General features: G+C 42.1%; 1 protein-coding gene across 1 annotated transcript; it reads right to left on the bottom strand.

Annotated features, from left to right (window-relative positions):
- Positions 1-438: 438 nt before the first annotated feature.
- Positions 439-20,530, bottom strand: LOC131269142 (death-associated protein kinase related-like). The gene is made up of 5 exons (XM_058271470.1): positions 19,585-20,530; positions 4,283-4,495; positions 4,039-4,214; positions 3,615-3,933; positions 439-3,550 (listed from the first exon to the last, which is right to left on the bottom strand). The coding sequence occupies exons 1-5, from the start codon at positions 19,716-19,718 to the stop codon at positions 2,209-2,211; spliced, it is 2,184 nt and encodes a 727-aa protein (XP_058127453.1). The 5' UTR covers positions 19,719-20,530; the 3' UTR covers positions 439-2,208.
- Positions 20,531-21,931: the final 1,401 nt, after the last annotated feature.

The following is a 21,931-nucleotide window of genomic DNA, read 5'->3' on the forward strand; positions in this document are numbered from 1 at the left end:
CTGCTATCTGCCCAGCGGACGCTGCTCATAACGCCTGTGCATCCCTGCCTGATTTTGTTTCGTTCAATTGCTTTTCCTTTCGCATTCCCGTTTTTTAAACTACCTACGCTATCACAAGGGTCACCAGCTACGCGTCAATTTAATTTAACATATTATTAACAGCATAACTACTCGCAACAAACCATTATGGGTTCGTCATCTGCGTTTCCGCCTGTCCTTTAAGTGCTTCCACACACCTATCCTAAGTGGCAATCGAACGATGTAGCAGTTCTCATAAACGTACGCTCCACCGAATTTGCAAACCTTGACAACAATGGTGGAAGCAGCATCTAGTCTTCACGACTGCGTTTTAAATATCAAGCCCTTGTGCTAAAAGTATATGTTAAAAGTCCAGCTCAAGCCAGGAACAGGAATCACAAAAGCTAATAGTGTGAACGCGTTAGTTTAAGCAAATATGCATAAAGATATCAATAAAAATCTATTGTAATTACAATGTCTAGCAAATTGAATCATGCTTTCCAATTCCTTTACAACAATCAACCCAAGAACCTGACACTCTAAGCATCATTCAGTAACGGGAAAAAAACCGCGCGAAATAAAAAAAAAGTTAGCTTCTTCCTCGAGCAAAAATGGTTTGTGGATGTGGTAAGCGCATCGATATGTTAAACATCAAGAATTAATTATTGGAGCTCATCACATCAAGGCATTCTCGAAGAAGTACAACCGAAATTGTTGCAAAAACAATATTGTGCTTTTTAATAATAAGCCAATAATATAACACTTGTAAATTCAAAAGAAATAACTGCACAACCAGCTTACCATCAATATGGTGCACTTTTGTGTGTCATGTTGTATCGTTCAACTACAATACATTCATTCATTAATTCATACAAAATATTTCACTGTATTGTCAATCATTCGGGTTCTTTTCGTTACACCCATTCGCGAGCAATTTTTATAAGTGAAAGTGCTAAGTTACAATCATAAAACGAAAGAAATTGAATTAAAAATCTATTAACGAAAAAAGTCAGCAAAACCATGTCCATGCGCTACTTGCACCACTGTTGTGTTGCCATGTAACGACGTATGGGTCTGATATTTCTTATTCACGTACGCATGTACCTCTGCCTGCCAAGAAAATTAACTTGTACTGCAAATAAAATCCATTCATACAAAAAACCAAATTGTCATAACGAAGAGACCTATCTAGGACTGGCTCCTTCCGCGTACGTGGAGTAAAGGGGAGATAAGGCTAAATGCAGGGTCAGCTTGAACGAAAGTTACGCCAGGGCAAACGTGGTTCGAAACCTTTAGAGAGTAAATTTTATTTATTAGGAGGATGTCAACATTTTTATCTGAATACTCTGATGCTGCTAGTTCATTATTGTTATCAATTACTTTCACGATGATCTTTATTTTCGCAACAAAAAAGAAAATTGAAATTGGATTTTTTTTAAATACAAAATAAATATTTTTCCCCTTGGAATATCAAATCTAACCAGCATTTTTGTATAAACAGAACATTCGAATTCAACTTTTTTTTTGCAATCCCGCATAGTATACCTCTAATCCATATGGAGAGACAAAAAAGTTTGACATCCTACTAATTAATAACATTTAAAGTAACTCACGATTTCGGTGCAAAACATTTCTTTTAAATGCACATGTTTGACAGCACTTTTGGGGCATGACGATTTGAAGATTAATTGAGCTACAGAGTAATAGATTGATTGTATCAAATCAAATGAACAGTTACATTACCTAATATAGTACATACAAATCTTAAGGGAGGAAAATAATTATCAAAAAAACACATTTCACTACCATATGTTTAGCTAATGCCTCAAAAACCAAAATAATCTGTTAGTTGAACTATACTTCTCACGCTGCTATTATGCGCAACAACATCGAAGGCTTCTTCTCCGTACGTGTTTCAATGATAACTATTTTTTAAGTAAACTACACTCCATCCGTTTCCAATCCAGCCGTTGGCTATTTGAAAATCCCGTTAAGCGTTAGCGGAAATTAGGGGCGAATTCGTACGCACGTATGCATCAGGTGCTCATAGAACACGATCGTCCATCCCTCTCCCCGCAGCCTACGCGACACACGGTACGCGAACGAAGGTGCACGGTTGCGTGAAAAATAGGTAGGAGAGAAGGAGGGCTAAATAGATAACAGTGATGGCCTTCCGGCCGCCCTTGGTTCTCAGCAGATGATGACATCCTTGTCGCACTGCTGCAGCGTCTTGCGGCCCGCCGACGTAAGGCTGCCAGTTCCAGCCATACTTCCAACGGTGGTGGTTTCGTTGCATTTCAAGCCGCACAACGCTGCGGCCGTGACCGTCGTTCGACAGCTTGGAGCCGACATTTCACCGGATGCACTACGGGTAGTTTCGGTTGTCGGCTCGAGTCGCTCGGTAATTTGGGATACGGATGCTTTAACTACTGTGGCGCTAGCTGTACATTGGATCTCGCCTTGAATAGCGTTGGTGGCACCATGCGCTGTCGTCGACGCTATCATAGACGCTATCGCCGATGATGTGGCGATTGTGGCGTTGACGGCAGATGGCTGCTGCTGCTGCTGATGCGACTGGAACATATGCAGAAAGCTTTTCACACTGGACGGCGCATTATGGCGAACGATTGAGCTATTGCCAGTACAACCATTACTGCTGTTGTTTCTGCCAGCACTGCCCGTACCAATGGTGGTGCTAAGGATACCATTCACTTGCGAGGGGTTGCTAGACATGCCTACGTAAATGCTGTTACTATGCTGGTTACTGTATCCGTTCAGATTAGATGGCGTATGGGGCTGATGGTGGTGCAGGATCGCCGAATGGTTTATAGTACTCGAATGTATATGATGCAGATGGTGATGATGGTGATGAATATGGTGCGCATAATGGTGCCCACTCCCACTATGGTGGTGACTATGATGTTCGCTCAGCTGTTCGGTCGGCATCGCTTTACGACTGACTTTCGGAGTGGTTGGGGCGTCGGGAAATAATGAGCAGGTGGTACCATTAGGGGAAGCGCTACTGCTTCCATTGCCCACCACCATGACATTTTCCTTGTTATCATCGCTGGCCACCATGACCTCACTGCTTCCCTCTTTGCAAGTGTTTCCACCGAGCGACACAACTTCAACGGTGGGCTTAATCTCTTGTTCGGTGCCATCCTCAAGTACACTTCCCTTCCGCAACTTGTACTCTTCGGCATCACTACTGCCTCTTCGACATCGTTCCGACGATTGTTCCTCCACTGCATCGGTCGTTGTACAATTCGGCAACCGAGTGCCTTCATGGCACACCTTCTCATCGAGTTTCAGCGATGTTGGTTTATGGCATCCTATTGAGTTGCAATCGTTACTCGAAACGTTGTGACCCTTCTCTGCATCCTCCGCGCCTGCCAAGCACCCCTGCTGGGCTCCATTTTGATCCGACGAAACTGCATGCAGGAGCTGAGCAGCTAACATTTCCTCACTCAAGTTGACCGCATCTTCGTGCAGCCAACGATGCGCAAGGCATTCATCCACCGTCAACCGCTCCCTAGAATGAAAAGCAATGTTACATGCATATCTATCGCAGGAATTGTAATGCGCACACCACCTACCTCGGTTTAATTCGTAGTGTGCTCTTGATAAAATCGATCGCATCGCTCGAAATGCCCGTGAACAGATCGTCAGGGAAGGTGAGCGAGCACTTGGTCACGTTCAGGAACGTTTCCTGTTTGCTCTCGCCACCGAACGGCGACAAACCGGTCAGCAGGACGTAGGCCACTACGCCGATCGACCAGATGTCCGTCTGCAGGGACAGCGGATCGTAATGCAGTACCTCCGGTGCGACGTAGTCAGGCGTACCGATGATTTCATAGATCTTGTTCTTATCACCGATGAACCGCGCGATACCGAAGTCGCACAGTTTGAGACCGTCTACGATATGCGACGGGGAAAAGAAAGAGGTAGAAAACATAAATGGATACATTGCTAGGAAAATCCCACAGGCGGGAAGACAAAATTGCATCGCCGTCAACTAACCGTCCACGTCCTTCCCAGCCAGCAGGATGTTCTGCGGTTTCAGGTCAAGGTGTGCGATCGACTTGTTGTGCATGTGCTGCAAGGCGCGTAGAATTTCGCGCATGCAAACGCGTGTTTTTTGCTCCGACAGATGACCATGGTCATCGATGAGTGTTTGCAGTTCGCCACCAGTAGCACTAAAACGGAAACGTAATATTAATAAGCATATAATTTTTACGTTAACTTTTCTAAGCAGTCTACTTACAGCTCCAGGATGAGCGCTATTTCAGCCCGAGTCTCGTGCACAGCCTGTAGCTTCACCACATGATTCGAATCTGCGCACAACATCAATACCGCTATTTCATGATTAATTTCATTTAGACAGCACTGGCCCCGCCTGCGCCGACGTAAGAATTTGGCCGCGTAGCTAACTCCTGATTGCTTTGATACCGCGCTCCGGACGATGCCATACATTCCTCTGCAAATAAATGAATAAAACACACGTTTAATTACTTGTACAAATTATAGTATGTTTGTAGTTTAATCAGGTTGATTCTGGTAGAGGATGTCAACCGAAAGAAGTAAGTGTTCAATGCGACACCTGACTATATTTTGATAAATTTCCATTTGTCAAGACTATTTTTAGAATATAAAATTTATGATTTGATAATCCAAATATAAATTTGGCATATTTTTAATTTTGGAACAAGGAACAGGAATAGTAAAGTGTAAAAAATGCACTGTACAATCACAGCGGTTGGTCAAAATAAAACAAAAAAAGCAGATTGGGGCAGCATTACTCAAGCGATATCCAACCCGACGGGAAGCTTATCTCAACTTCGATATTTTTCACTCATTTTCGCATCCGTGTAAATTCCCCATTTGGAAACGCGATAGGCGAATTCCGAAAAGTACAAGCGACAGGTTGATGACAGGACGGCATTCGATTATTGTCCCAAATGCATGACGAACCGACCAGTTACTGCAGCAGAGAGACGCAGGTCGCAGGCCGTCGATAACAACGCCTCGACGCTAATCGTAGACGGCTGATTCGCAAGATTACTCAAAGTAATGGCAGCCATTTCTGAAGCGATTGAACAAAGCGGCAAATTGTGTAAATACACCGATGTATAAGTAACATCAAACAAAAACAAAGTTTTTCCCGGTTGAAGAGCCAATCAAATAAGGAAACTGATCGTCCGATCAAAGAAATTCGCATAGAATCTGTCGTGTGGTCTCCCCACGAAATATTCTGATAGAATAAAAATTCAGATATGGAAGAAAAGTAAGGTTAAAAGCCTAATTATATATTTTTTTATTCTTATCGGGGAGAAATTGCTAAGAATAACACTGCTTTTTCACTCTCTCAACGATTGTAACATAACATCCGACCAAAAGCCTTTATTAAACAAAATATTTAATTGAATAAAATATAGTTTTTATGTTTGATGTTTATGTTTAAAAGAACTTCTTTTTAAGATTGTTTTTTTACTTACTAGAAATACTAGAGTATTTTGTTGTGCCTTGCAACCGCCTTTTCATCACGATAATTATTTATTTCAGTTTCAGTGGTTTGATCATATTTTTTTTACAAAGTATTGCACTACAGATATAGCATTTTATACTAAAAATAGGAGAAGAATGTTTAAGTTTTTTTTATCTTCTTCTCTAAACCCGATAACGATACGAAATTTTACAGGCTATTTGCCGTACTTTTTCTCCTCTTTCTACTTCTACAAATTTTCTTGTTTTTTAAGCTTTTTTTAAGCTAAGTAGTAAAAAAAATACAATAATAACGCAAACGAATAATACAAAATCATTTTTTTACTATTTGTATGGTGTCCAATTAAAAATTCGTAACTTTTTTTTTTCTCAAATGAATTTTTTTAACATCTTTTTCGGATCGTGTCGTTAGCGAAGAAGAAGACATTTGCCTGTTAGAAAAATGTTAGAAAAAATAAAATTATAACTTGATCATGACATCAAGTAACCAGTAAGCTAAGAATATCATATCAAGAAACAATATTCAGCAATTTATAACACTAAGAAAGAAACATCGAACGGTGAGCCTGCCTCACTTAGGTTTTCAATGACACCGCGTGCCATAACGTGAATGGTACAAACGGCCATTTTTCAATCAACAGTTAAAGCGCGACACTTAGTGTTTTATTTTGACAACATATGGCACATCCGACCGCGGTGCTTCCAGTCGAGGGTAGTTAGAACATTCCACACAAACGCGTGCTGGCAAGGTTGGACAATAAATCGTTCCCTTCAGCCCCCACGCGCCTAGCGCAACTTTATTTTTTCGAGAAATATCCCGTTAGGGTGGGAACACGCATGTAAAAGTGGTCGGTTGGCGGTGGATCGGTTCGGAAGGCACATGCACATACACATACCCGGACGTAAGACGTGCGCAACGTCCGGTAGAGTTGAAATTCTCCACTTCTTTTCGCCGAGTGGCAACTGTCAGTGCCGAGGAGGAAGCTGCCAGACGAACCGAACTGCCTTGAACGCACGTGCTTGATTCTAATGCAATTAATTACATGTACAGCTTTTGGAAGCATTCGATACAGCTACGGATGAACCGAGTGTGATTTAGAATATAAAAATAAAACATATTAAATTCCGCATAGCAACATGTTGTTAATAATACTCCACCGCGGGCGGTAAAAACGTACACAAATTCGTTGAGAATTTCGTAGGGAGCATGTGTGTCCCCCCAAAACAGGGTTATTTCAGGTGCAAATCGCGGTTTGTCGCGTGGAACCACCCCCAAAAATTCCTGCCCGATGAAGCATCATTAGGCGGGCGGGTATTTTATAACGTTCGGAAATGCAAAAGGAAAACAAATTTGCCCCCGGTCGGGGCACGATGCCAACATATTTGGATCAAGAAACATATATACATCAACGCAAACGTGAATTGTGACTCACTGCCTAACCATGCGGTATTTTCATACCACGACAGGGCGGAGACGGTGTTTATGAAATATGGCAAGGAAAGATCAAAACAGAACAATATTACAATAAATGTATACAATAATTCGTAAAAAATAATAGCCAGTTAGCTAAGCATCGAACAAATCAAATAGAAAAAAATAAATAATCCAATATTCTTACTCGCACAAACAATTTAGAGGCTCAAGGGCGTTGTCAAAAACGTACAAGTGTGTCACACATGTGTTCAGATAAACCTTTACGGTCTACTAAAAACTTCACTTTGCGTAAATAAATAGTTCCCCTGTGGAAACATTTTACAACTTATCCGTAATATGGACCCACGCAGGAAATAACTCAAACAAGACCCTTCAAGCTCTGTCATATACTGTCTGGATACTCTGGCTTCCTCGGTAGGTATAATTATTACAGTACTCATATGCTTGTCCCCTTTTTTCGACGAATGCAATTGTATGCTGAAACACACAGCGTCAGCAAACGATTCGACGACACTTAGGTGTTAACATTATGATTAAACAAATGGCACCAGCAGTCACACATACACACACTAACCAGCCCCACATGCGTACGAACGATGGCGGCAGATGTCCGTCCGGTCGTCGCGTTGGCCTTAACCTTCCAAAAACATCTTCATAGGCCGCGGCATAACTCGCGGCGCAAACATTGACTCTTGTTTGCATAGACCAGTGACCTTAACGAGACGGTTGCTTTTTTTTTTTTTGCTCACTCGCCCGCTGTTTGTTTTAGTTTATTTATCTTTTTATCCGCTTTTTATTACTCACACATTTTAGTAACTCTTCCGCGCTCGACACATGAGGAAGCAGTTTCGTTTGCCCGGAGGAAGCGGTTTGCTGAAGAGTCCCCCCGGGGCTTGACCAACCTAATTCGGGCTCGACGGATGTCGCCCCGGGGCGGAGGGGACGCGGAAAAGCAACTTTGTAGAGCTTTTAAAAACGGATCGTTGAAAACCAATCTTTATACACAGATGAATCGTAGACAATTTTGGCTCCAGGCTGATTCGAAAACTGTTTATAAGTCTTTAAAGTTTAAACAGTTATAAGTCTTTAAAGTATATGTAATATTTTTTACTTCTATTTCTTCTTTTCGAAACAAAATTCTGATCACATGACTTCACAATACAAGCAGTGCAACTCAAAACGATGTTTGTCCGAGGTGAAACTGGTTGAAAAATACACTTGTTTTCAGACAGGAAGTAAATTTATTAATGTTAACATGCCGGGAACAAGGGAGAGGTAAAACATATTTTTCTAAAATAGCAACAAAAACATTCAATGTGACAGGAATAGCATCAATATCAATCAGGACATTTCCAGCAAACCATGATTGTGAATTATCGTAATTTTAACCAGCTCATATTTGCAACAAACCATATGTTTGCATAATCCACCGTCACACCGCAGTGCTGATGTGGAATGCTGCCGTTTCTTCTCCACCATTTTCGTTTTTGCACTCAAAAGCAGCCGCATCTGAAGGCCGTACGCGCGCTTAAGAATGCAAAAAGAATACCTTGCGACATAAACGGGATACAAATAGGCACCGACGCCGACAGTCGCCGAGAGAAAGCGCTAAGAATTTCCTGCCAAAGATCAGCCCCTTCGCACGCAAATAGACGGGAGCAGCGAGATGCTGCTGCCGCTGCTAATTCTTCGCTATTGATAGAATAGGAAATGAGGCGTCTGCCGTCTAGCGCACGGCCATTCCATTCCCAGCGGCACGAGAACAAGACGAATTCGTGCATCTGAGTGCGGAACGATTGGGACACGCCGTCGCCGCACGAAGAGTTGCACGCGATTTGGAAACACAGCAAAACACGAAAACGCGGGCAAAGTTGACAATCTGACTATTAGTAACCGGAAGGAATCTGAGCGGTTCGACGAGATGACAAAACGGGGAAATTTCAAACCCCCCGAATTCGGGTAAAACATAAAACATATTATCAGAGTGTTGTACTACATTTTGAATATCGAAAGTTCCCACTATTGACCCTTAGATGAGCGAGCAAGTCGAGTCGAAGAAAAGTGATAATTGTACAACTAAAAATATAAGTGGTAATTTTACAAGATAAAAATGTATTAACGATTGATGAAAATGAAACGAATTAATGATAATTGTACATTTAACCATCAGAGACGAATCGTTCCATTCCTGGGCATTCTGCAGACATTTTCATTGCCCTAAATGTTTCTATACTAAGGACCAAAGTTGGACTTATTATTTATTATTTTTATACAGATTACAGGGCTTCGAATCATATAATGAAACACTTAAGTCAGTTGGTGGAATATTTCAAATCGGTATTGGAATAGTACAAGTCTACTCTGGATGTTTACAACCATATAATGGAATGTTGTATACATTTCCTGAATGTATGCAATTTTTCTCTCAACTATTGCAAACAGAGGAGGAATTTATTGTAAATTATATTGAACTCTACAAATGTCATGTTTGAAACAGTCCGGTTTCGGTCGGTAAAAATTTATCGAAAAGTTCAGTTTTATTCAGTTTTATTGATGGCTTATTATGACTCCACGAAAGAATTGCATACCTCCAAGAAATGTGTGCAACATTCCATTATATGATTGAACTTCCACAAACCGATTCAAGTGTTTCATTATATGAATGCAAACTTCCAGAGCGTGCTTGCCCTATTCCAGTACCGATTTGAAACATTCTACCAACTGATTCAAGCGTTCCTTTTTCCATCGAAACAATGTGTAATCCTTTATACATTCATTTTTGCAGCATATTGAGTCTTGATGTTTTCCAATAGGAATGAAATCATGAAAAAAAAAAATTGTACATATCTCATAACTGATTGAACTACATTGGAAATATCAGGAAAAGAATTTAAAATAAGGAAAATCAATGAAACATTGTAAATTCATCTTATTCTATTGAGCCTTCTTCTTGTTTTAATAAATTCCAATCTATTCTATTGTTGAAATATTATCTTTTTATTAAAGTGCAAATAGCTACCATGCGATATTTTAATTTATCATGACTACACACAGCATTTGCACTGCACGGAGGAAAATACTTTGAATGGGAGACAAAATACGCCTTTATTGGTGGCCCCTAAATCGAAGGCACTTTGAGGCGCACAGAAAGATCAGACGGAATCAAAAGACGAACGAAAACATATTCTACCAAGGCGTCAGAAGGTGAAAATTGCAAATGATTAAGCAATATCAAAGTAAAATACTTTGATTGAAGTATACCAAAGCGAGGGACTATAAATGATGGAATAAAATCGGTCTGTTCCGGTTTAAGGTATTTTCACTCCAAGCCCCCCCTGAAGCCCAAGAGCGCAATTCGATAATAATCTTTGCTTATCGATTGGATAATCTCTCGTTTTTCTTGATAGAAATTCCAGCTCAAACTGAAAACTTACTTTTTAAATTTTGAAAATCTTCTCGACTAATTAAGCGAATACTTTGTCGAATAGTAGCACTGTTTATTATTAACTAGCCTTTCCACAACAGTACGGGGGCGAACAGAGTGACAGACGTTTGTCTGAAGCCCTATGACAAGCGTCGGATTGGAGCATCCGCGTCCAAATCCGGAGGTTATAAAAGATTCGTAAATCGAACTGCGTCAGGGCGGCTCAAAGGACAAGTTCAATACCGGCTTCTTCCGCATTGGCCATCGGTTGATCCGAGCGGCGCAAACGGTGCCATAAAAGCCATAGTTTGTGCGGCAGCAGCGCACAGTAGTCCTTCCGGGTTGTCTTCCGACTCGTTTTAGGACGTAAAGCATTCGGTTAACTTTCCGGCCCGAACAGGCAGGAAGCCTGTCGAAGGTTAGCAAAAACAGAAGAAAAAAAAAAGAGAAAGTACGGCTCTTAGAACGCCTAGACGGCTCTCTGTGAGCCTACGACCGGGGTGTAGATAGATTTACATTGTCTGTCGCCGTATTTCAAACTCTTCTGCCACGCCGACCACACACAAAGGACAATTTATGCGTGGTTATTCATGGCCGATTCTAGCCACGAGGACGGGCGGGCAATCAAGTGGCGCAAAGCAAAAAACTACAGCAAATAATTTTTATTTGAAGGTGCGCACGAACCTGCGTCATTTGTCCGTTGTTTTATCATCAAATCACGGTTAGAAATCGCAAAACGCACCAGCCATGTGATGATATCACTAATACCAATGGCAGTAAGTTAAAGGAGCATGTTTCGCAAACACTACGTGCTAAACCATGAGAAGAGCAAGCAGGTCCAAGGCAAACGGTTGCTTTGTTTATTGCTTAATTTTCGTTTCATTTGCAAACACACGACGATTTTTAAAACACAGAAATTTAAAAAAAAACAAGACACAACACAGCACATTTGTGCTACACCATGGACAAAACACGGCTGCCCGGGATATGGTACAAATCTACATGCAAAAACCTCCACGCGTGGTATTTTTATTATCATCAACAACATTTTCCACAAGTGAACTTTTCTCAGATAATTTTAACTATAATTTCATCTCAACGTGTAAGACTGCCAAGCGTTTTGAGCACAATTTTTTAGTGCCATCTTTTTTGATAAAATTTGTTTATACCGTTTATTAAAAAAATAGACCCTTTCTGTAGAAATATGTTACTGTAGTAGAAAAAGAAAGAAGTGTCAAATGGTTCACAAAAGAAACAAAACATAAAAACTTATCAATTACTTATGTGAGTACACTACCATTAAACCAAACATAAATTTGCTCTCTCAATTTACGATTGTTATTGTATTAAGAAGATTTTGTTTTTCCTTCCAGCGGTATAGCAAAGCAACCGACGTTTTAGCATCAAATTTGATGACACATTCAATTCGCTAGTTCGCATCTTCACAAGAAAAGTAAACAACCCCAGAAACGAGAAGCCAAATCTCGAAAGCTCACCGAGCTACCAACAAGGCAAAACATTTATGGGCAACACTCGAAAACAACCCGGAATCGATACGAAACGTCTTAACATTTTGTTGTACGTAAGGTAGAACGGGGCAATATGAACGATTGACGACAATGGTTTAAAATTATCACCATATTAATGTACTAGGAAGCCTTTAAGTTGTTTTGATTTATACTTCGTTTATTAATTCGTTCCCACGAATGTGAATTGTTTTCGTTGGCCATAAGTCAAAACGTCGATGTTTTACACGCTTGGGGAAGCGCACAACAAATGGCTTTCGGTGCGTATCGCCTCGCTGTACGCTATCGGTGTGTGTGTGTGTGTGTTTTTTTAGCACAGCTCTGGCGCCACGCTAAAGTGGACGCCGATACCTGTCTTATGATGTGACAGAATGCGTATCGTATGAATATTGATGAGCATCAGCCGTGTCGGTCGGCCGATAGAAGCACACAGGCGCCGCCGCCGCCGCCACACACACGGGCGCCGATCGCTTCTGTTTGATGTTGCTGACGCAGCAGCAGCAGCGCGCGGCCGTCGACACCAGAAACGCCGAAGAGCATACAATCCCTCCTTGAACTCACCCCGCCAACCCATCGCCGTCGGATGTGTACAGCGTGCGGGGTTGAGGGTGGAGCGACTCGGAGTTCTGAGCAAATGACAGCGAACAGGTCGCCACAGTTGGCTGTCGCTCGCCAGTCTCCAATGCCGACGGCGACGCCGCTGCTGCAGTTCAGACTGCATTGTGGGCAACTGCCGCTGCGTTGACCCTGATGGACAAAGGTGTACCAACGCGGAGCGGGTTGCAACAAAATGCGGAAGTGCAGTTCGATACGGCGATTCGCGCCCAGCTCGAGAGCCTGCGGGGGGAGGGGGGTCGGCGGCTGTGTGCCAGCTCTCGGCCGTGCGTGGGCTTGGAGCGGTGTACACCTCCGCCCGTGTGTACGCCCTCGATGCAGTGTCAAGTTTCAGACGAACCAGGAACCCAAACCTCACCGGATAGGAAGTTCACCGTTTGAAGAGGTTCCCCGGACAGCAACCGGCCATCACACCGGGCTAAGCCAACTGGGACTGTATTATAAATCCGGCAACGCAGACGCAATCCATCAGCCATGTACCATCATCTACGGAAGCGGGGTCGGGTAAACACACCGTAAATCAGCAGCCCACCAACCGTGCCCGGTGAAAGGTTTTCAAAACATCGCACCGCAAACGCTGGTGATAAGGTTTGGCCGTATCAAGGAGGCGACAGGTTTAGTTTTCTCCACACACGCGGCGCAACGACCTTGGCGTGAACTTGGACCTTTTTTTTCTCTCTCGTTCGTGGCGCTGACAAAAAAACATCTTGGAAAAAATATCATAGAACATCGCAAGATCAACTGTCACTTCGGTTGATCGTTTTTCAAATTTTATACGTTCATCTCTATGTTTATTCTTAATTCACAAATTCAAATTCGTTCCTATTATTTCCTTTACGAATTATTAATATTAGTATTACTATTGCTTATTGTATATTTGTATGGCATAAGCAGCTCTAACAAGTTAGAGGTAACACGAGGCTGTTTGTAGTGGAAACGTGGTTAAAATAATAAAATTTCATAAAATATTCAACGAAACGCAAAGAATAATATATACATAAACCCTTCAAAAAAGTTATAAAGGCGTAATTGGACATCATTCTCCGCTTGTGCTCTCTCGCGTAAAATGGAGAACAAATTTGACATGAGTTTGGAAACTTCAATACTATCGTTTTGCGTGAAGTGGTTAAGCGCTTTGGCAAACACGAAATCCAACTACAATGTTTGGTTTGCGTTCCAAGTCGGATGGGAAACTTTCCATCGCTTTTGCAAAGGAGTAGTAATAAAACAGGTACGTGCTTCAGCAATCTAACCGTTAAAGCTTTTAGTCCCCTTAAACTAATTTGATTCACGAACCAAACGATCGGACGAACGATTGGAGGCGGGCAAAGGAGTGGATGACGCGAAACCGAAACGAAACGCGGCGAAGCATCGACGACCTTAAAAGGGGTGGGGGGAGGGGGGTGGTAGAGAGACAAGACCGTTGGATGAGAATTTATCCATTTTTGGCAGGCTGCGATCTTCGGTGGTAGCACACGACCCGGCAGCGTCGGCTTATATGGCGCCAAGCAAAACACGCACGACACTTTTCGTCAACAAAATTCCATGCCGTTTTGCTGGGCACCGCGTTTAGAGACCGACCCCGGTAGTTTTGCTGGCCAGCCGCCGGAAGTGAACGAAAGGTACCGCAACGGGCAAAGCTCGGAAGAGAACAACCTCGAGCGCGTTCTAAACTCCGCTGCGTGCGAATGAAAGGGAAGGGGCGAGATCTAGAGAGGAAGCAGACAGAGACTCGTAGGTAGTTGCCATTTTACCCAAGCCAGCTTCCTTTTGCCACCTCGTTGTACGGCCGAACGCAGGTCTCCTACATATATCATTTATCGAAACTGAGACTGAGCGAATGACAGTGATGTGACAGCGAATTTCTTTTCACTCAGTCCCACAATCTAAGTGTAAAAGAAAGAGGTGCAAACGGACACAATCGCAATTTGCGCTAACATCTTAGTAGTGCATTAAATACATCTTCCTCTTTCCCTACTTGTATATTACAACTTTATTAATCGAATGTTTAGTTTGAAACCTTCGAAGCAATTGTAACATTTCAACTAGAAGTAGGCAAAAGATACCAAAAATATAGATACTCAATATGCTCGAAGTGTGGTGCCTTGATTTAGTAGAATCTTTTTCATACTAAATACATGTGCATTCAGAAAAAAGTACGAAAAGTCATGATTTAAACATATGCTAAACTGGTCGTTGGAAGTTTTGCTAGGAACTTCTTCCGCAAAGTCGTTAAAGGTATCCAGTGTAGATACTTGGAACAATCCGAAGAGAAACAAACGACATCCTTCTTATTTTGCAAAACGGTATGGGCTTATTTTGAAACTTTACAACAATGTTCTCAGTACGCCTTGAGCGAAAATCAACAGGTTTGATTAACACGCCAGACAATTTATAGGACAAAAACCTAAAAGAAAACATTCAAGGGAAAATATGTAGTTAAAATTAATGAATTTGTAGGAGGCTTTATGATATTGTAAGGTTGAATGATGACACTTCTTCATTGACATGTGGAAGCAAACTCTGACCAACTTTTCTGAGGACCATTCTTAAGGAATAAATCAAAACAAGGCAAGACCATTTGAAAATGACAACAGATATACACAAAAGCTAAGGGTAGTAACTTTAAACTGCAAAACCTTAAGAATGAAAGAACTATAACCAACAACCAAATAAACCGAAACATTTGGTCACAGCTTCCCACCAAATGCCTTTCTAGACTTTTAGAAGCTGCCAAGAAATTGAAATACTTACGATATTGTTTAAAACTTGAAAGAAAGCCTTTACTAAAACCCCAAAACGGTTAAAAGTGGTTCAATCTGTGGGTCCAGAGTGAGTTAGGTATGTATCATCGAACTCCAACCTCCTTCCCTCTCAAGCCAAAAACAAAACAGAAAAACACGCAATGAAACAATAATGGTAGCGAGGGCTCGTTTGACAATGGGGCGTCCCCGGCAGTACAATCTTGCGTTGATGAGTAGTTACATCATGCGTTTTGCGGTAAGTAGCATTCCAGACGGGCGCAAGCCGCCCTTTACCAAACGGACTGCGCCGCACCGAAAGCAAAGGCTGGAAAAACGCTGGGCTTCGTTTTCTGTTTCGATGTTCGTACGCAGTCGCGGCTGTTGAGGGTCCAGAACAACGGTCGGCGCTAGAAATTGTGCTTTACATCTAAAGACGTACGCGGCTACGAAAGTCTTGCGCACTTGCATTTCCAACTCCGTGCACCTCTGGACCAGACCGTGCATCAGCAGGAAATGAATGAAACAACAGCAATGGATTTTCCACAGATCAAAAAAGATGAACAGAAAGCAGCGGCAAACTACCACCCGATCCCGTGCTTGGGCGGCGGCATTCTGCGCATTCAGCGTCTCCCGAGAGAAGCGTTTTTTTTCCACCGTACTGTTGTAGTGGCTGTTTGGAATAGAAAATGGCTGAGAGTTTTCCCAGCCACCAAGAGCACACAGAGTCCCCTTCCGCCCCGGGCGTCACAATTGACTGTGCTCGTACATTTGTCAACGGTATACGAGGCGGCGGCGGCGGGCTCTGTGTGAAAGAATCAACCTGGCTGCGCTGATGTTTAGCCTTTGTAGCCGCACGATGTAGCTGTTCGTACAGGAACGCGTTATGCAGCTCCACAAGCATGGCTTGTGGTGGGGTGGGAGTGCTATTGTGCACTGGCGCAGATGGCTTTGTTTCACCTATCCGTGGGTATGTGGCTGGCTTGGGGTGTTGGATTTCCGATGGGTGGTGAAAGGGGTGCGCAACACCCCAACACAAAACTTATCCCCAACGAAAAAAGCCAGCGGGGCGCGAAAAATCCGACCGATCCTTAATAACAGCAGCTACCGAATGCCAAGACGATGCTGAAACGCGAGTGCGAAGGTACAAAAGCTTGGCACTTTAAGACCGGCATTACAAAAGGGCGAAAACGAAACAGAAACTGAAAGAACGAAAAATTATATTAAAAATTATGGAATATAATAAGCAAGTGGGAACTTAAACGTTTAACTCATTTCATTTGTTATAAATTTACTAAATTCAAGTAAAGAAGTAACTTTGAAAACAACCAAAAACGATCGCAACCACACATCATTTTCGAAACGATATAAAGCTGCAAACTATGATCGACCAAAATAACACTTGCTTTCTCTTGAGCATTATGGTTTTTAAAAACAGTACCACATTTCACATTTTGGAATTTTTTTCTCCTTTAACATATCTTTTGATAGTCAATGTGATCCTTTCATGTACTTCGATTTAATGATCAATAAATATGTCTCAGAGAATTCTTCCTGATTCCTTCCATGTAACATCCACACTCAAGCTTCTTTTAACAGTTGCTTGTTAACTTTTTGGAATTCAGTCAATGAAAACTCTCTATAGCTAGTTTAAAATTAGCATGAAGTACAAATTGTGTCTTGCTGTATAGATATATTTTAATGCTGTCCATTTACGAACGCAGCAGTGAGACTGCTTACAGTATGAGGTAAGGATTCGGCGGCGCGTGCTGCGACCCAATTGGACAATATACTCGAATATCAACGGCACGCTTGTGCACGCATAGAACGGGCAACATTTGGACACACAGCAGACCTGCGTGGCAACCATAATAATGCTCTCTGTTAAGTGTTGTTACCCCTTTTGCCACGTTGCATTTACCAACGCCAGTAGGAAGAGAGCTTGTGCAGTTAAGTACTACGTAAATCTAAACAGAACCCAGCAGCGCCGATGTAAGGCCGTGGTGATAGCGGTGGTGCTGGGGTTCCAGCAGTGTTGTAGGCACTCGGGGTCCCCGTTGCCGAGTGATACCGATACGCCAGCCAGATAGTATTTAACAAGGCCAACAATCTCCTTAAACCAACAAACGTTTGCCAACGACGCAAAACAGTGGACCTACGATAAGCGAACCCGGCGAAGATACTGATAGCGTCGTATCTACAAAGCGACGTACGAGCGTGCGCGACCGATTTCATGATACTTGCTACCATTGTTGGACCCCGAAAAAGTATCAAGGTTTAGTTAAAAATAAAGGAAAACAGCATCAAACGCTATGAACGTGGCATTTCTCGACGTTCTTCAACAACTGAATGAAATGTACACCAATTCCATCATCTTTTTAACCCAACAAGTGGTTTCATTTACATCTGCTTCCCAAAGAGTTTATGAAACGGGTTTCATTTATCGTACGCAATGTTTTCAACAGCCAAACTGTTTGTTTCCAAAATATCGTAGCTTCGTTCTTCGTTCTCTATCGTTTCCAAAAATTATTGTCGTCAACTCAAATGGTTGTATCAGCATCTAAAAGGTGCTGAAAGTGAGAAAAAACATGTTAATAGCTCTCTGCGGTTTGCAACGAAGCGATGTTTTTGTGAGAATATGTCCAAATACAATGAAGAATACCAAGATTGAATTGAGAACATTGCTTTTGATTGTTAAGCTCATTTATACCATTAAGAATGAAAATTATGCCAAATTTATTATTCTGAATTGATCCCTAATCAAGTTTACCTTTGACAAAATAATGCTGATCCCCTCACAGCACATCAAGGTACAAAGGAATTGGAAGACTTGACAGATTTAATTTTCAAAAACAACTTTGATCTATTTACGACCAATAATGATAACAAATGCATTGTTGCAACATTTTTTCCCCACGTGCTCACCGCAAGCAACGTATTCTTATAATTCAAATCGTAAATAGATGTATTTATTATTATTTATTTTTCAGAAGGAAAATAGATGTAAGTATTTGCTAACCATTCTAGGCCTGTTATGACCAGCATCAGCAAATGACCTACAGCGTATACAGTATATACTTAACTTAATTAATCATTTTTAACACAGTACAAGAAGTTTAATGTGGTGGGAAATACAATAGCAATTGACCAGACCCAGCAACTAGATAACCGAAACTGCGCTGTCCTAGTCTGGGCCATGTTTAATTCGGCAGATTAGAGAGAAAATTTCTCGTGTTTTCAAAATGTGGTTAGTAGTGTTAGAAAACACCGATCATGTTTACGTCTTTAAAAACAAGAAGACTTATTTTTTCCTTTAAACGCCTGTAAACGTTGGATGATCAATAATATTTCTAAAACGAAGAAAATGCATGGAAGGGAATAGGCTTTTCATAAACACGAACGATTTGCACAAGTGACACATCAATTTAAGCGCCTCTTTTAATGTTGGCCCAGCCGAGCAATATATTTCCAGTGAGTGGCGCATTTAACTAAAATTGTTTGTATACATTATACATTGTGTCAGAGGCGGATTTACACTCATGGCGGCCCTAAGCGGTAACATGAACGGGACCTCTACCGTAAAAAAATGATAAATATCCTCTTGTTTATATGCTTTTAAACAAAATCAATGTAAGAGTTACTTTTATCCTACAATCAATAAGTTTACTAGCTGACTCCTCGTTCTTAAGGACTAACGAGTTTTATTTAAAATGTTATGCAGCTTTTTCTAATGTATGGGAACATCCAACAGGATATATCAAAAACGCATTGCTTGCATTGAGTTTAAGTTTTTCAATGCATTGTTTTAACCCTATATATATTGGAATACATCAATTCCTTAATTCTGTTGTTTTGATGCAAATGCAGACTTGTTTCCTATTGATACTCTTCAACTCTGATTATGTACCGGGCCATCCTTTCATTATTTCGCTATGGTTCATTGCAATACATTTTATAGGATGCTGCAAAATTATCCATTTTTGACCGGCTATCATTTGTGACCTGATATCATTAATGAAAATTGATTAATTTTATACAATTTTTGTTTAAGTACAAATCTTACGAACTTGACCCTTTGAAGGTTCGGGTCCCCCGCGGACCCTCAGCCCGCGCCCCGTTAAATCCGCCACTGCATTGTGACCACTAACAGAACTGACTTATCGAGATTTAGGTGCTCTTTTCCTTGTAGGCAAGTGTAAACAGTTTTGGGAATCTTTTACATCGGTTTGAATCAAATGTTTATGTCAAGGATGAAAAGGGTTTTTTTGGTTTTCAGCTGTAAGGAGCAATTATGGGACAAATCCGATGAAGGCAATAACTCACTTGGCAATCCAGGACTCCTCTACCTCGTAGACATCCTTAATTTCCTTTGACGTCTTAAGCCTCTGGAGCAACTCCTCGCTCGCGCTCAACCTTCCATCACCCACGTGGAAAAAACCTTCGGGCAGCTGGGACATAGTCGACGGATCCTGCGACGAGTCCTGCGAAGCACACGTGGACGCCTGGCCCACAACACAACCACCTCCCTGGAGCGATGCACCAGCGCGCCACAATCACATCTATCACTTTCCGAAAAGACGTGCCTTGTAGGCACAGAATGACTACAACGATGCTGATTCACAGCATACGCACACACACACACAAACGAGCGACAGAACGCAGGGCACACACTTTTAGCACGACGATGACAATGCTGGTTGATTTCAGTGGTTGATAGAAAGCTGCTGCTGCTATTGAACGCGTAACGCCCGCGTGGTGTTGATTGGATGATTAGCAAAGCCCTTGCCAAGGTGGACACTCGGATGAAGTTTGTGAACGTCAAGTGCTACAGGGCTGTCGTCCCCAACTTACTTCGCACGAGCGAGGAATTTGAATCCATAATTTACGACGACCGCGCTAAGAAGAGTCCATGCTCAGACACGAAACCGAACGCTGGCGCGGCCAGGCAGGCGGGCGGGCAGACGGGCCAGGCTGGGGCTCACACAACACACCACCAGAGTGCTTTTGCTTTTGCCACTGGGAACGCTGGGACGCTGGTTCGGTGGTCCGTTGTTTTAATATGGTGACAGCGAGAATGACGACTGCCCAAAGCTAGCGACGAAATTTGGAGACAAATCAACTGCATCCACTATCGAATCGCGATCCTGTGCACTATTCGTTGTGCATTTGGGTTGGCGCGAGGCGCAAGTATCTGAAAAATCACAGGTCTCACTCTCTCCGTCGCCTTTCTAACACACAACGTCCGCCCGAATGCTGCGGAATGTGCCTATCTCTGGGAAACGATTAATTCCGACTGGACACAGGCAGTTGGGCCCGGTCGCTCGCAGTTGGGCTTCCGATGCTTTGTGCTGCCTCGGTGTGTGTGCAGCTGGGAGCCAAGCAGCGTTCGAGGCAGCAAAAACGAGCTCGATGGCATCGCATCTGCCAATCAGAGCAACGTATGCGACCGTTAGGCTGTTTTAACGCACCAACATAGCTGCCGCTCGCGTCAAATACGCCACAACTTGCACCAACACTCGCCTAGAACAGCTTTGTGAACGGCTGATTTGTATAACTTTTAACCCTACACTACTCACACAATCGTACCTTCGGTAGATTTAGACGAGAGGAACAATGGTAGAAATAAAATTGAGTATGGCGCAACCTAGCATGAAAAGCTTCTAACTGCGTTTTTTAAAAAAACCATTAGTGAACAAAACGTACAGTTCTTGCGAATCATCTGCGCAAACAATAATAAACAACATTAACAATATTATCGATTATATTCAACTATCAATTCTGAAAATGCTAAAAATGCTAGCTGTATATGTAGCGTGTCTTAGAATCGACACATATTTGACCTACAGACTAAAATGTGCTAAACATATTTTTCATTTTACTTTACACCATCTAGTGTTTCATTATTTGGCAAGCTCAAGGTGGGTTCTAAGAGAAAATAATAAAAATATACAACGAAATACGGGGAATCAGTTATTGCTTATTTATTTTCACCAGGAAAGTGGGCATCCACTTTAGTGATGGGTGGTTGGAAAATTTTTAAAGCAAAGATTGAATCTTCCGAAATTCAGTGTGTGCTTTCCTACCGCGTGACTACATTAGGCGTACCATACCAAAAAACTGGTGCGGCCCAGGTGGTAAAAACCGTTTTTTCTCTCTTTCTAGCGCATCATCGGCTCTGGTACGCTGTCACTCGACCGTACCAAGTTTTTGGTATGGTACGCCTAATGTAGTCACGCGGCTACACAACTGTTTGGCCAAAAACATGAAAAGATGGTGAAAATTTACTTTTGACAATGTTGCACGTCTTGTGAAGGCCTTTTATTTTATATATTCGGATCAAGTCCGATTCAAATCAACTCAGAATCTAATCAGACCGAGTCCCAAACAAATCAAATCTGATTTAAATCCCAAGCGAATCAAATCTGATCCGAATCCTTCAAATGGGACTCAATCCCAAGGTGGGTTCTAAGAGAGGTAAAAGCTCAAAAGCCTGGTCGTGGCAGCCATATTGAAGTTGATTTCTGACAATCGTTCCCTGTTTTGTTTACCAATTAAAGCACACAACAACGATGCGCAAGCAAGATACCGGAAGTAGTTTAAACGATTACTCCTTCTAATAAAGATAACTTAAGTGTGATCGTGGTATCACCTACGATAATCTATTGACCAT

The sequence above is a fragment of the Anopheles coustani genome, chromosome X (genome assembly GCF_943734705.1).
Source record: "Anopheles coustani chromosome X, idAnoCousDA_361_x.2, whole genome shotgun sequence".
Lineage (NCBI taxonomy): Eukaryota > Metazoa > Arthropoda > Insecta > Diptera > Culicidae > Anopheles > Anopheles coustani.

Bases quoted from the DNA above. Each gene is read 5' to 3' on its own strand.
- LOC131269142 (XM_058271470.1), bottom strand. From the start codon at position 19,718: ATGTCCCAGCTGCCCGAAGGTTTTTTCCACGTGGGTGATGGAAGGTTG. The intron at 4,215-4,282 runs GTAAGTAGACTG...TTTCCGTTTTAG, and splicing joins ATAGCGCTCATCCTGGAGCT to TGCTACTGGTGGCGAACTGC. The intron at 3,551-3,614 runs GTAGGTGGTGTG...TTTTCATTCTAG, and splicing joins ACACTACGAATTAAACCGAG to GGAGCGGTTGACGGTGGATG.